Source organism: Orcinus orca, chromosome 11 (genome assembly GCF_937001465.1).
Source record: "Orcinus orca chromosome 11, mOrcOrc1.1, whole genome shotgun sequence".
Lineage (NCBI taxonomy): Eukaryota > Metazoa > Chordata > Mammalia > Artiodactyla > Delphinidae > Orcinus > Orcinus orca.
In genome coordinates, this window is record NC_064569.1 from 87,363,935 (window position 1) to 87,378,401 (window position 14,467).

Here is a 14,467-nt window from a genome sequence, read left to right on the forward strand (position 1 = left end):
TGGTCCAGAGTTCTAGAGATGGTGACTGAAGCTGTGGGCATGGAGAAACTATCCAAGGAAGGAATACAGTGTGATAAGAGAGGGCCCAGGACTAGACTTGGAAGAACTGGACGATGTAATGGCCAGGTAGGGGGGGCTGAGCTTTGTGACTGGGGAGAAGTAGCCAGAAGATGGAGGGGTCACAAATGCCAAGTGAAGTAAACGTTACCAAAAGGAGGAAGGGCTAACGGAGCCCAATGCTGCCAGATGTCAAGCAATGTGAGGACCAAAATGAATCTATGGGTTTGTGTCATGGAAGGAGGTTGCTGCCTGGGTGGGAGCTTTGTAGGCGGAGGTACAGGAGTGAGGTGAGGAGTGAATGGGAGGTGAAGAAGAGGAGACGGAGAGTCTAGACAACTCTGAAGAAGTATGTCTGTGAAGTGGAAGAAAGAGGATAGTAGCTTGAGGAGATAGAGTGAGGAAAGAAGACGGTCTTTTGTTTTTAAGGTGAGACATTTTTGAACATGTTAAAATGACAAGAGGAATGATCAAGAGAGAGGAAAAGGTGAATATGCAGGAGAAGGAGCAGTCAGCAGTGGAAGGTTCCTGAGAAGGCAGGAGGGGAAGAGTTGGGGCTGGCTCCTTGATTCTGTCAGGTAGGCTGACTTCTTTGGGCTGTTTTCCCTGAGAAGTAGGAGGTGATGCCACCTGCTGGTGGAGAGGGGGGAGGTGGGGGTTTGGAAGTGTGAGGAACACGGAGAAGGTTGTAGTAAGTCATGGAAAAGGAAAGAGTGAGTGAGCAGAGGAACACAGTTAGGACTGCTTAGCTAGGGGGAGAATCCGACGGGGACTGAATGAGAGCAGGGTAGGCAGTGTTGGTGGAAGGCAAGGATGGTGTGGGTGGGGAGAGGTCCTTGTGGCAGGCATGACTAAGGAGGACCTCATGGAGGACACCAGACCTATGGTGATGAGCAGATGATTTTGATGGTGAGAGCCTGAAAATGGTGCTTAATGTCTCCTCGACTCCAGATTCCCATCTCATATTGCAACCGACTGCCCCCTCAACCCTTCACCCCTCTAGCCCCACCCCACCCCACCTCCTGCCCCCAAACAGTCCTTGACTTTCCAAATCTGACATGGCTTCCAGGTCTGTGTCAGGGTTGTTTGTCAGTTTAAAAATGTACTCTTGCTTCCCAGTTCCTACCAAGAGGCAAACATTTTAGTAAGCCTGAGTCCCGGCTGTGTGGGCAGGCGTGGAGGTATGCTGCAGATGGGGTTCCTGCCCGCCTGGGGAGCTCCAACAAGACTGAGCAGCATGAGGGGGAGAGGCCAGTTGCAAACGGTGCTCTCAGGTCCACTGTCCACTGTCATTACTCCTCCCACAAGCCTCTTCAAAAACACGAAGGATGGTGTCTTACTCGCAGACAGGGTCCTGGATGATGCCAAGCATTGCAGTGGGCTTTTCCCCACACCTGTGTATGCTGTGTCTCCCTCGTCGACCAGCGTAGGCACCAGAGCACGTTCTGTCCACGCCCTTCTCAGACCCACCAGCTCTCCACAGGGCATGGACTGCTGACCCTGTCCCTGAGGTTGCTGCTTTCAGTGGCGCCTAATGGTTGCAGTCAAAACACCATCAGAGGAAATAAGACTCTGTAGGGGCCTGTGGGGAGGACTGGGCAACACACAAGGCACTTAGCATGTGTCATTTCTCTTTCTAGCTTAACTCAGGTGATCCGAAAGTTTGCCAAACAGCTGGATGAGTGGCTAAAAGTGGCTCTCCATGACCTCCCAGAAAATTTACGAAACATCAAGTTTGAATGTGAGTATGAAGTTTGGGAGCAGAGGGGAAGGGAGGGTAACATTTTAGTGCCTGATATTTTACATAGGTTGTTAATAAAATAATAATAATAGCTAAGAATTTACTGATGCCTACAAAGCACCAACTATCATGCTCAGCACTTTCCATGCGTTAACTTCGTTAATCCTCACAAAATGTTTATTATGGGTGGCACACCTCTCCTTTACAGAAAATGAAACAGATTTAGAGAGGAAGTAAGCAGCAGAGGCAGGATTAGCCCCTAGGTCGGTTTGATGCCAGAGTTTCTGCTGTCACCACCACACTCCTTATCCCATTTAATCCTCACCCATCCCTGCAATGTAGGAAACAGTATCCCTCTTCTACAGGTGAAGCGCCAAGAGGCAAAGAAACTTCGCCAAAGCCGCACAGACACGCAGATGGTAATTAGGGGCCAGGAGTCAAACTCACGCCTATCTGACCCTAAAATGGAGATTTCCCCGAAGCTCCTGTCCACAAAGTGGGGGTAATAGAAGACAGACAAGAGCTTCAGGGCTTCATCTATTTAATTCTCTGCCTAATGAGAAAGCAAAATTAATATTTCTCATGGGGGATTCGGACTGTGAATCTTTTCTCTGCTGAGCATCACCACTCATTCCCCAGCATTCATGTGGCCTGAGAAAACTGGTCCTCTTTCTCTGTGTCGATGTGTCTTTACTTGTGGGAAGTCTCACGTGCTATTAAGCCAAGGTGAGATGATATTAAGCCAAATAAAGTTTTAAGATATGTGTTTCTTAAAACCCCATTTGAATACAGCTGGCCATGCTTGCCCGAAATAAGTACCAGCAAGGAAAATGAAGGAGATCCAATTACCCTCTCTCCACAGGCAAAGGGGGCCCTTTCAGACGTGCTTTGAGGCCGCCTGCCGTGCCCATCACCTATTGATAAAGCCTGCTTTATTTCACGGCTCTCAGCTCTTTTCTTTTCATGAGCACTAAATTCCACATCACAAAGTTAAAGAAAAAGTAATTAAGGAGAAGGATTAACGATTGATCGGCCTGGAAAATTAGAAGTTCATCTGTCCCCCGACTCCACCTGCCCCCCCCTTCCTCCACCCCATGCCCTATTTTTCCAACCAAGCTGGTTCTGAGTACAAATTAGAATAATCCCAGGGAAATTTCTGATTGTTTCTTGACCAGTTCAGAAATTAATGAGAAGAATGCCCCGTGCCCATTTTAATTACGCTGGCAAAGCAAATCTCTTGAAAGTCCGAAGGCAGGAGGTTTGTCGGACCTGCCACCTATGGGAGCCTGGAGGCGCCCGCTCTCCCCAGGGAGCCTTGGGGGTGCACTTCAAGAAGGTGCAAGGAGTGGAGACACACACCTCTCCAAAGGACTCTGTAAGGATGAAGACCTTGGGCTGGCACATGGCTTGTCTGCTTCGAAACCTACAGATATAGGATCACCCCACTTCAAAGCATCAGCCTATTATGTCAGCATAGGACCCAGGATCATCCATACAAATAGGTCGTGGAGACTGTTGGATGAAAACGACAGATGATGGATGCAAAGCCACATTCAAGGTGCCGCCCAAGGTTCTATCCTAGAAGCAACCCTGCTCAATCAAGGTTTCCTAGTAGACATACTACTTTTTAAAGGGCCTTCTTCAAAGCTTCCACTTGATTCCTGCAATTATTTATGGGGAGAAGTGATTGAGCTTGCAATTAGCGAAATGAAAGACAAGTAAATAATTGCTTTTACTCACGGTTGATTGACGCCACAGTTTCTCACACCTGCCAGTGTGGAGTGTGGGCAACTTTGAAATATGTACCCCAAATATCGTCATCTTAGGAAATAGTTGTCCATATGGGAGAACAAAGAAGCAAATGCAGGGTTTCGCCAGTGGGTGCAGAAAACAGGATTGGACAGTGACAAAGTTAGGCAAACAAGGAAGCTACTTTTTGAAATCGGCCTGCGGAAAATCCAAGGTCGGACCATAAAGCATAAACTGTGTCATACTCACTCTTTTCTTCTTGCAGTGTCGAGAAGATTTTCCCAAATTCTGAGACGGCAAACATCACTAAATCACCTTTGCCAGGTAGCTGTCCTGTGTTATGTGTTCTAACTACTGCTAAGTCATTGAAAATGAACGGCAAATCCACAATAACTCTGGAGAGGATCTGTCAGGGTGTGGTTGTTTAATAGTACACTCTCACCATTATCTTAAATTTCTACAGATAAGGAATTGAAACGCTAGCCAATCACTAAATAGTTTCAAGTAACATACAGAATAATTTCTGACATCATTTCCCCATTAACCTTTCATATATTCTAGGTCCACAAGTTTTGTGTTTTGCTTAAGTACATTGGGGTTTCTCAGCCACTGTTGCCTTTTTGGGCTGGGTAATTCTTTGTTGTGGGGAGTTGCTTTGTGTATTGTAGATGCTTAGTGGTATCCCTGGCCTCTACCCACTAGATGCCAGTAAGACCACCCACCCCCAAGTACCACTTTGGTTGCGACAGTCAAGAATGTCTCCAGCCATTGCCACGTGTAGCCTGGGGGGTGCAAAATCACCCCAATTTTGTTTTTTCCCCAGGTTTCTGTTCTTTTTAGCACAAAAGTGACATTTGCTTACTATTAAAAAATTTTTTTTAATTAGTGAAAGTATATACGTACAGTAAAAAATGAAAGATCCCGCTGTAGCTCTGTAGTTCTAACTGATGGCATAAAGTTTTGCATTTCTGTTAATTTTGAACCTCAAGGAAGGGAATCTAAGTCTGTTAAGGCAGGCCATTAACATTCATTAAACTGTTAATGACCTTAAAGCCCAGGGGACAAACTGGTGGCTGCAGGTCAAATCTGGCCCGCAGATGTGTGGGGTTATTTTTGTTTGATTGGCATATGTTCAAAAAATTTTTTTTACTTAGTCACTAACAGTTGAAACTAGGAGATGACAACTAAACACCCACATATCCTGTAGAAAAATTGTAAGAGCTGGCAACCCCAGAGCTAATTTCCCCGGGGCAATAACCAGCTGGATGGGCCGAGCTTTTCTCTAGCAGGCAGCGTCCTCTCATCACCTCCGCTTTCTCTTACACTTGGCCCACCTCACTCATGCACTTCACCTGCCTGCCTTGTTTATGTGTTCGGGTTTGTAACCTCTCCCTTACATTGTTGGTTTTGGGTTGGTGTTGGTTACTCAAGGTCAAAGTGGGAGGGGGAGGGGTCTCTAGTTAGAGTGGCCTGAAGGAAGGCTCCAGGCCAGGAACCAGAAAGTGTAAAACTACCGCCACCCACCCACCGCCCCCCCCCCCCCCCACACCTCACTGTTCCAGCCCTGCCCCTGGCATAAATGGCACAGAGGGAAACCTTCCACATTTGTACTGTTTCAGAGGCCACACCTGGGCACTGTTCTGGGGTAGGGCAGAGCCTCACAGGTTAATGGGATTCAGGAAATAAAATGAATAGTAACAAAATAAAGAAACACTGCCAGGGTTAGTTTTCAAATCCTACCTCTGTCCATCAAAAGGTTTTAGGAGGGACTCAACACAAGCCTGAGGGTTCTATTAATATCACTAAACATATAGTATCTACACATAAAGATCAAAAATTTCTTGTTTAATTTTTTATATTAAATTTCAATTGCATAAATATGTGTATCTTTTTAAAACAAAAACAATAATAATTTTACAATAACAAAAACAGTGATTAGATGGAAGCAAATATTTCCAGACCTTAATGATGGTAAATTCTGGGTCAGGGAAACTCATATTCATCATGGGTATTGGGTCTTGGGAATTGTCATTTTTGTCTTTGTATCTTACACATTTATTAAATATAAAAGATTTTAATGTGTATATAAAATAAATTGATTTGAGATATTCTTTATAAAAAAAAAAGGAAAGACTGCATTGTTTCTGAGGGTGCATGCCGTCTGGTTCTTCTTCCCAGCTTGGAAGAGCCGGTTTTGGGTCATATCAGGGAACTAGATACGGTTTTAGGACATAGTTAAAAGTAGACATTTAGGAAGTTTAGAAAGGCCTTTGACCCTTTAATGTACCATGTAGGTAAAAGCATCCACACCCACGCCTACAACCACCTGCATGCTCATGGGCATGCGCACACACACACTCGCCACTTCTCACATAGACAGTTCGTACTTTAATCAGCAATTGCTACCTTTCCGTCTTCACTGGACAGCTATCAGACACATTTCTGGATCAGCGAAAGGGCTAGGATTAGTGCTGGGAATGAAACACCATGGAGCATCTTAGCTAATATCCCAGCAAGCTTTCCTAAACACACACAAGGCAAGTCAGACTAAACAACATCCAGCCAAAAACTCACCCCCAGATACTTAAACCCAAGAGCCAACTATTCAGGCCCTTTTGGATATACACTGAGCAAGCAACTTGGCATTCATATCTCAGCCATTCATCCCACAAAATCTTTTGAGTGCCTACTGTGTGCCAGACATTTACACTTAGTGGTACTTGCCCAACAAAAAATAGTGAAAAGTGATAAGCGTTATGAAGGAAAGAGAATGGAAATAGAGAATAACGGGGCATTTTAGATCCTATTGAGATAATGTGGTTAGAGGAGCCCTCTCCATGGGTACTGCATTTAATTTTGAGCACGCATGATGGCAGGGTGGCCGGGGCAGGGTGAGAGAAGAACATTTCAGCAGCAGGAGCACCCTGTGCAAAGGTCCTGGGGTGTCAGAGCGATCACAACAAAGAGAGTCGACCTGCATGAGAGGAGCCTCATTTATTGAGCTCTTACTCCCTGAACTGTGCACCTTGCAAGCATTATCCCAAGGAGTCTTCAACAGTGGCCCTCCTGAAGAGATAGGTACTAGTACATCTTCATTCTATAGATCAGGAAACTGAGGTTAATCTGCTTGCCTGCCCCCAATCAATCAGCTGGTCTGTAGCAAGGTCAGGATTTGCACTAAGTATATTTGAATCCAGAATCCTAGACCTTCACATTCAATTATCATTAGAAACCAACCCAACTCACTTTTCATATATTCATATATTCTAGGCCTCTGTGTTGTGCAAAGACTTCTACAATGATTTAAGTAAGATTTTATTTTACCTGTGCTCGGACAGTCTACGTGTAAAAGGGTTGTCAGTATTTACATTTGATTGGAAATTCATAAGCATTAGGCTACTTATAATGTCCATGTGTCTTTGAAATCTTGTTTTGTTTTATTAAAGACATTTTTGAAAACATGCAAGTAAAGGAAATGATTCTGGAAGTGTTTTCCTTTGCTTTTATCAGTATTGTTACAACTTGGTAGTTCCAAGTATTGTTGTTCCGAGTATTGTTCCAGCTTACAAATTTAAGTTCTACTATGAGGGTTGCTGAGGAAGCCACAGATTAAACACACACACACTCACACAGTCACACACTCACAGACACACACACACTCACACACTCTCACATTCACACAGACCACATTAAAAGACCACTGAGTCGTAAGGTATAGTTTCCTTTTCTTCCATCTCAATTGTTCATATTTGTTTTAATTATTATAGTTACATAAAAAGCAAAAGCAGAAAGCTAGACCATAAACTGCTTCAGAATGCACTTAGATGAAAAATACACCTTGTAAAATTTCTGGGGTTGAATCTATCATAGGCCCAAGGGTAGCAGGACCCTTCCTAGATCTGAGCCTGTTGCTTCTCACACGCTAGAGACACGGGTTATTAAACACAGAGCTCTCGCCCACAAGCTCACATCAGGAGGCTGACAGATCTCTGGGCTTCATCCCATTGTTCCACGGGGTCAAGACCAAAGGGGCTGGGAACAGCAGGTTTGGTCTGGCCTAGGCCACCATGGGGTAGTTTCTTATAAAGAGAGATGTGAAGAGAGAGCCACAGAGAAAATGGTATACGGATCTCCTGAGTTATAGACTCATCATCTGAGTTTTCTTGAATTTCAGAGTACTTTGCAAAGTACCATAAACAGATTCATTAAAAAGAACCAAAAGGAAATAAAGGAAGGGGTTTTAACCTAACAACCCATGAGCTAATGAGTTGATTGTATTGGATTCCAGGCATCTCGAACAGTGATCCACAGTGCAGACATCACATTCCAAATGCTGGAAGACTGGAGGAACGTGGACCTCAACAGCATCACCAAGCAAACCCTCTACACCATGGAAGACACTCGAGATGAGCACCGGAAGCTCATAATCCAGTGTAAGATGCTCTACCAGGGCGTGTGTCTTTTTATTTGTTTAAAAAGAAAGAAAGAAAGAAAGAGTATCTTGGTACATAATTAGGTGGCATTCCCACCCTGTCCTTCTCCCTGGGATCCCATCCCCTCTCTTGTCCCTGTTGAATGGGTCGGCCTAGATGGAGGGGCTAGCTGATTTTCAAGGACATGGGTCAACCTTGCTGGAGAAAATGGGTGCTGGGGCATTGGGCAGCACACAGTGTCAGGCAAAAGGCCCCACCCGTGACCCTCGATGCCAGGTGCTGTTCCCTAGGTGGCATCAACAAATGAGGACAAAAGCTTGCTGCCTCTCTCAGTGTATGTCATTATGTCAGCCTGGAGGAAGCTGGAAATCCCGCCTACTTTTCTGTGGAGGGTCACGGGCATCAGCCCACCTATTTACTGGCAGGTGAACCTCTCAATCGTAGTAGATGTTTGAGAAGGGGATGGAAGGTGATTCACTTCTGTGAATACATGTTCATGCCCCTGTGGATAAAGATGGTGAGAGTACCGCTCCAGGTATTATCCTGATGTGGTCGGGTTGCTCTTCTTAGCAGCAGAGGACACGGAAGGCCAGAGAACACCACCATTCTTAGCACATCCGTGCTGTTCCTCAACAGCCCATCACAGCCTCTGCCCAGGGAATCCCCTGGACCAGGGTCTGTTGGCTCCTTCCTTATTTTACTCAGCCGTTGCTTCTTGTGCCTCGGGGGAAGGGAGCGTGAGGACAGAGGGTGAGTCCATCCGCCCCCATCAGCTCTTGGAAAGCTTGGTGCTGAGGCTGTGCTGGGTGTGGGGGATACAGCAGCAGCTGTGCCTTCTGGATGGGGTGAGGCCCAAGGCCCTAATAGTGACATTCAGGAAGCTGCAGAGTGGCTGTCCCCCGCCCCGAGAAGAGGGGCCTAGTCTTCTGAGAGCCCCAAGCCCCTTAGGTTTCTACTATGCCCCCTCAACACTGTTGCCCTGAAGGAAAACTTTCTTCATCCAGCCTAAGCATGTCATGTTTATAAACAGAGTTCTCTAAGATGTTCCTATTAGAGACCTCTTTTCAAAAACAAATGGAGCAGCTGAAGCACTGGATCACGTGGACCTTCCCTGGGGCTTCTTCTTTCCTAGTGACCCCAGAGCTCCTCTCAGGCTCTTATTTCTTCCTGTGCAACAGCCTCCAGCCTGCTTTCCCCTGTTAAGAATTTTAGAGATTGTGACAAATAATAATTCAGCTGATAGAGTGCCTAGTTTATGCCAGGTCCTGTGTCATGATCTCAATCTCCACATCAACCCTTTGGGGAGGATTCACTTATCAGCCCCATATTACAGATGAGAAAACTGAGCCCCAGAGAGGTGGTGAACCTTTCCCAAGTTAGCAGAGCTAGACCTGGAACCCAGGTCTAGTTTTGGTGTCACCGCCATGCACTTGTGCATGCCAGAGGAGAAAAAAATAACGAGATGTGGGCAAGCTTTAGAGGTTCCAGGATCTTTCCAAGTGCTTACAGTCATGCTTCCTGTTGTGTTTTTCCTTCTGGAAGGCAATGGAAAGCATGGCTAAGAGCCCCCTAACAGTGCTAGCTATACTCCTGATGGCCATGTCCCCAGGGCCTCACACAGGGCCAGGGGTAGAGGCGGGGGCCAGCAATGTTTGTAGAGGACCAAATAGATGGGTGGAAGCCCACAATGATCCAACTTCCTGGTTCTGCCAACCACTCCTAGCAGCATTAGACTCAGCTCTCTTCTCCCCTCAGCACCTTTCATGGGGGGAAGAAAATGTGACCCAGACTCATAAGGAAAACTACAATCACCATTGCTTGTTTTAGGGACCAGGCTCTGAGCCTTTGCTGGAGCAGCACGAAGGTCACTGCTGCTTCTCCAAGAAAGAACCTTTTGGGGCTTTCTCTTCTGGCTTTCTTAGGCTGGGGGCAGAATATTGTCCTTTATTTTTTATTTTTGTGGTACGCGGGCCTCTCACTGTTGTGGCCTCTCCCGTTGCGGAGCACAGCCTCCAGACGCGCAGGCTCAGCGGCCATGGATCACGGGCCCAGCCGCTCCGCGGCATGTGGGATCTTCCCGGACTGGGGCACGAACCCGTGTCCCCTGCATCGGCAGGCGGACTCTCAACCACTGCGCCACCAGGGAAGCCAAGAATGTTGTCCTTTAAATCTGTGATTGTATTCTTCTAGAGGAAGGAAGTCATAATGAGGTTCAGTGCAACCCACCTGCCTGTCCTGGGTCTAGCACTGTGTTAATATGCTGAGCAAAGAGCAGTGAATAAGATGGACACTGCCCTTGCCACGTGGAGCTTAGAGCTAATGGCAAATCAGAAGTTGAACAAGTAATTTCCAAATGGTTGCGTTTTACCAAAGAGGACATACTATGTGATGCAGTGCCGGGATGAGGGGGATTGAGGAAGCCTGAAGGCAGGTGGCCTGGCACACGGGTGTCATCCTTGCTCCTTCCAGACAGCTGGGAAGTAAGTCCCTGAACACAATGAGCTGGACCAAAGGTCGGTTTGAATAGGACTAGGGGCACCTGTGTGCTGCACCCTCCTTTCCTTACAACCAGTTGACAAGTCTGCGGATTCTTGCTTTAGGGGGTTACCATCACATCCATGATGTAGATGCTGGCTGGGGATGCCTGACTTACCTTAAATTAAAAAGTACACATTGGGACTTGAGCATGATGATTAGAATGAGCCTTAAGTGGTGCTGTGGTAAGAGCATGTGGTTGGGATGCCCGACAGACCTTGATTCAAACCCTGGTTCTGGTGTGCTGTGACCTCGGCTTCCAAATCTGTAAAATGGGGATAATGCAAAAGGATGCAATGGGACAATGTGTGCCACATACATGGTACACAGCGTAGAGCTAGTGTAGAGAAGAGGTTGGGAGGCAAGCACTTGAGGCAGGCTGTGTTTGCAACTTGCCTCTGCCATTAACCAGCTGCGGAAGTCACTCATCTCTGTGTGCCTCTTCTGCCTCATTTGTCAAAAGGCTGGGTGTGTGTGGGGGGGTAATAATAGTACCTACCTCCGTGGGCCGTTCATCCTTTCAACAAACATTCGAGCAACTACTGTGTACCAGGCACTGTTCTAGGTCCTGGCCTCATGACATTCACATTCTAGGGGTAGTCTAAGGTCAGAGTGTGCCCGTAGAAAACATTTTAGGAGAGTGCCTGGCATGCGGCAAGCACTCAGTAAATGTTGGCAGTTAGCACTTTCATTGCCATCTCGATCATTATCATCACGGATTGAAGCACAGTGGCTCAGACGCACAGGCAGTGCCGTGAAGAGCGAAGGAACACCAGAGGGAAAGTCAGAGACTGGGTTCCAGTTCCTGCTCTGCCACCAACTCACCCTCTGACTCTGAGGGGGTCATCTGATCTCTAAGACATAGCTTCCTCACCTATAAAATGAGACAGATCAACTAAATGGGTTTTGTAAAGTCCTTTCTCATTCTAAAGTATATGTTTTCGGGTCCTGGAAGCTGACCTCTTGCAGCAGTTATCAGTTAAGTAAAATAGAGCAGATTGGCCAGTCCTGGAAAATGGGACAACAAAAGCTGCTCAGACAAATGAAAACTGTAGGAACATGTGAATCCTGAATCGTGGTTTGATTTATTGAGCTTCACATACAAAAACACAAAGAAATGTAGTAAGAGGAGATGTTCCGGATTGGAGATCACCACAGCAATGTTTCTACTTTCTGCAGTGCTTCACTGATTACAGAATCCTTCTATATTCAATGATTTGACTTGTACCTGAAGACAGGTTGTAAAGTGATATGATGATCCTCCTTTGACCAGTATGGAAACTGGAGGGCACAGTGATGGTTTCCTTTACACAAACGTTTATTAAGCGTCTGCTACGTGTCAAGCACTGAGAGGCTGGTTAGGCTGCTTGTCCAGTATGGTTGTGGTTCAGAAACATTTGAATGGTCAAATGTGCCTTACCACGGGGCAGAGAGCAAGAGAGCAGCAGTGCATCTCCCCTGTCATGCAAGCAAGCGCATACTGGATAAGAGCTATAGCACTGGTAATGTGCCAGCTAATAAAGCTATCAGGCAAAGAAGTAGCAGGGGGACACACCCATGCACACCCCTAATATAGCAGTGTTCTTAGTGATACAGTGAAGGTAGAATGCAAATAGTAAAGTGCTGTGAAAGTACAGAGGGAGAGTGATCAGTTCTGCCGGCAAGGGGCATGGGAGGGTAAATAGGATTTCATCGGAGGATCATTTCAGCTGTTTCATGACAGACTAAACAGTCTAAGCAGAGGGAACTGCCTGAGAAAAGCGGGGATGGCCAGTAACCCGGGGTGGCCAGGGCTTAAAGTGTTCACAGGCACGGAAGATGAGCCTGGAAAGGTAAGTTGGGGTGTATTCTCTAAATCCTTGAATGCCCTGCTAAGACTTTGGAGTCTTTTATTTTATTCCGTTGTATTCCTTTGTTCTTTTAACACCTGTGTGTGTTTAAACACAACTGCATGGTGTGTGGGGTCTCCTCTGTTTGACAGTGTATCAGGAGTTCGACCATCTCCTGGAGGAGCAGTCTCCCATCGAGTCCTACATCGAGTGGCTGGACACCATGGTGGACCGGTGTGTTGTGAAGGTTGGTAAGCTGAAGCGGAAGGCGCAGGCCCGGGTATGGCAGCCCATCACTCGCCTTGATGGCGCTTGGGTAATACAGAGCCCCGCAGTGAGCTAGCTGAGTGTTTCCTCGGCAGCCTCGGAGCCCTAGGGATGCAAGGAGAGGCCTGGGCCCCCCTCAGGAGTGGGGGAGGGGTGTGTCACGAGGCAGGACTCTTAGAGTCTCCCTCCCCTGGTTCAACCAGGTCAGCATCTCTCCTAGCGGTTGTACCTGTTGAGTCTCGACATAAGATTTCATTTCTTAAAGTGTATTTTTGCTGTTAAAAATAAAAAGTCTATAACATTGAACTTAGAGACCCGAAGCCTTCCTGTCATTTCAATAAGAGACAGTAATAAATGAAGGTCAAATGAACCACGCATACAGCCGTTCACTCTCTTGTAGGTGGCTGCCAAGAGGCAAGGGTCCTTGAAGAAGGTGGCCCAGCAGTTCCTCTTGATGTGGTCCTGTTTTGGCACAAGGGTGATCCGGGACATGACCTTGCACAGTGCCCCCAGCTTCGGTAAGGCCACCCCAGCCCTCCCCACATCCAAACACGTCTTCTCCGGGCTCCATGTACCAAGTCCATCTCTCCGGAGTCAGGCATGGTCTTGCTGTCTCTGAGACCACAAGGACATCACCCGGAAACATTCTCTATTCTGGGGGGACACGATATTGTTAGGACTTTCAGGGAGAAAGTTGGCATTGCACGCTAAAGGAGAAGTATACATATCTGAAAATGAGAGGCTTGCACACAGATAACATTATTTGAGTTTAAAGAGGAGTAAATAGCAGTGGCTGTGCTCCCCTTTTTCTGGAAGTCCCCAGTCATGGCTGCTTCCACTGGTCTATTTTGCCAAATTTCATAGTGTGGATTTGCCAAGACTGGGCACATGAAGAAGCCTCCGAGTCCAAAATTTGCAAACGGCTTGATTGACAGGCCAGTGGTGGGTAAAGTTTTCTTTGATAACGTGCCCCAGTGTGATCCCCAGTAAACGACTTTCGCATTCATTTTCCCTTTTGTTTCACTGACCCCTTGGGTTTTCATCACCTCCAGGACACATCCCTACCCCAAGTCCTTGTCTCCTGTTTTCCAGTTTAACGGGACTTGAAATCTCTGACCGGAGGTGCTTACGGTAGTCTCTGCGGGCAGGAACCTAATCACCGACTTGGGGTGAATGCCATTTTTCACTGGAAAGAATGGCATACACATTGAGTCCAGGTCATCATTAGCAAAGTGAGGTGGAACTTTAAGGCATTATCCAGACATTTGAAATCTCAAAACACTTTGGCCTCAGTTTTTTAGGCATTTCGGCAAAGGGCTGTTTGTGAATTTTCTGGGTAATTGCTTCAGTTCTCTGTTTTACTTTGCAAGTAGAGATGTGGTTTTGCTTCTCATTATCTCCAATTAAGCCAATCAGCTCTGGGTTTTGCTCTGGGTTTAATTTGACACTTTTCCATCTAGCTTTTTATGGTCTTGTCACTATTTCCCAGTTGTGCTATACAATGTGGTGAATATGTGGTGAAACAAAGAAGGCACTATTTTTTCTAAACAGTTCTGTCCATGAAAGACTGTGTTTACCCAATTGGAGAAGCGTTTTGTTGTGGATTTCTTTAATCTCAGCGTTGGGAAGTTCTCTGAACCTGCCTGCACCATGGCTACAGATGGAAATTCTCTTTGAGCTGTATATGGAAATGCTCTGGTGACTGCTACCTGGGCAGTGCCACCAGGCATGGCATTTTGATGACTTCCAGTTCAGCATAGTTAGTGTTAGCACATGTTACCTGTGGCTCTGGGAAGATCATTTGTGCATAACTGCTTTCAGTTAAGCTGATGGGTGAAAAATATTCGAGATTTTTT

General features: G+C 46.5%; 1 protein-coding gene across 4 annotated transcripts in view; it reads left to right on the forward strand.

Annotated features, from left to right (window-relative positions):
* RFX4 (regulatory factor X4) overlaps positions 1-14,467 on the forward strand; it is a 166,013-nt gene that overhangs the window by 117,687 nt on the left and 33,859 nt on the right. For all 4 annotated transcript variants that reach the window (XM_004269419.3, XM_033427560.2, XM_049694413.1 and 1 more), the window contains 5 exons: positions 1,698-1,798; positions 3,813-3,871; positions 7,836-7,980; positions 12,497-12,591; positions 13,012-13,129. In XM_004269419.3, coding sequence (XP_004269467.1) covers positions 1,698-1,798; positions 3,813-3,871; positions 7,836-7,980; positions 12,497-12,591; positions 13,012-13,129 — 518 coding nt within the window. The remainder of the gene's footprint in view (positions 1-1,697; positions 1,799-3,812; positions 3,872-7,835; positions 7,981-12,496; positions 12,592-13,011; positions 13,130-14,467) is intronic.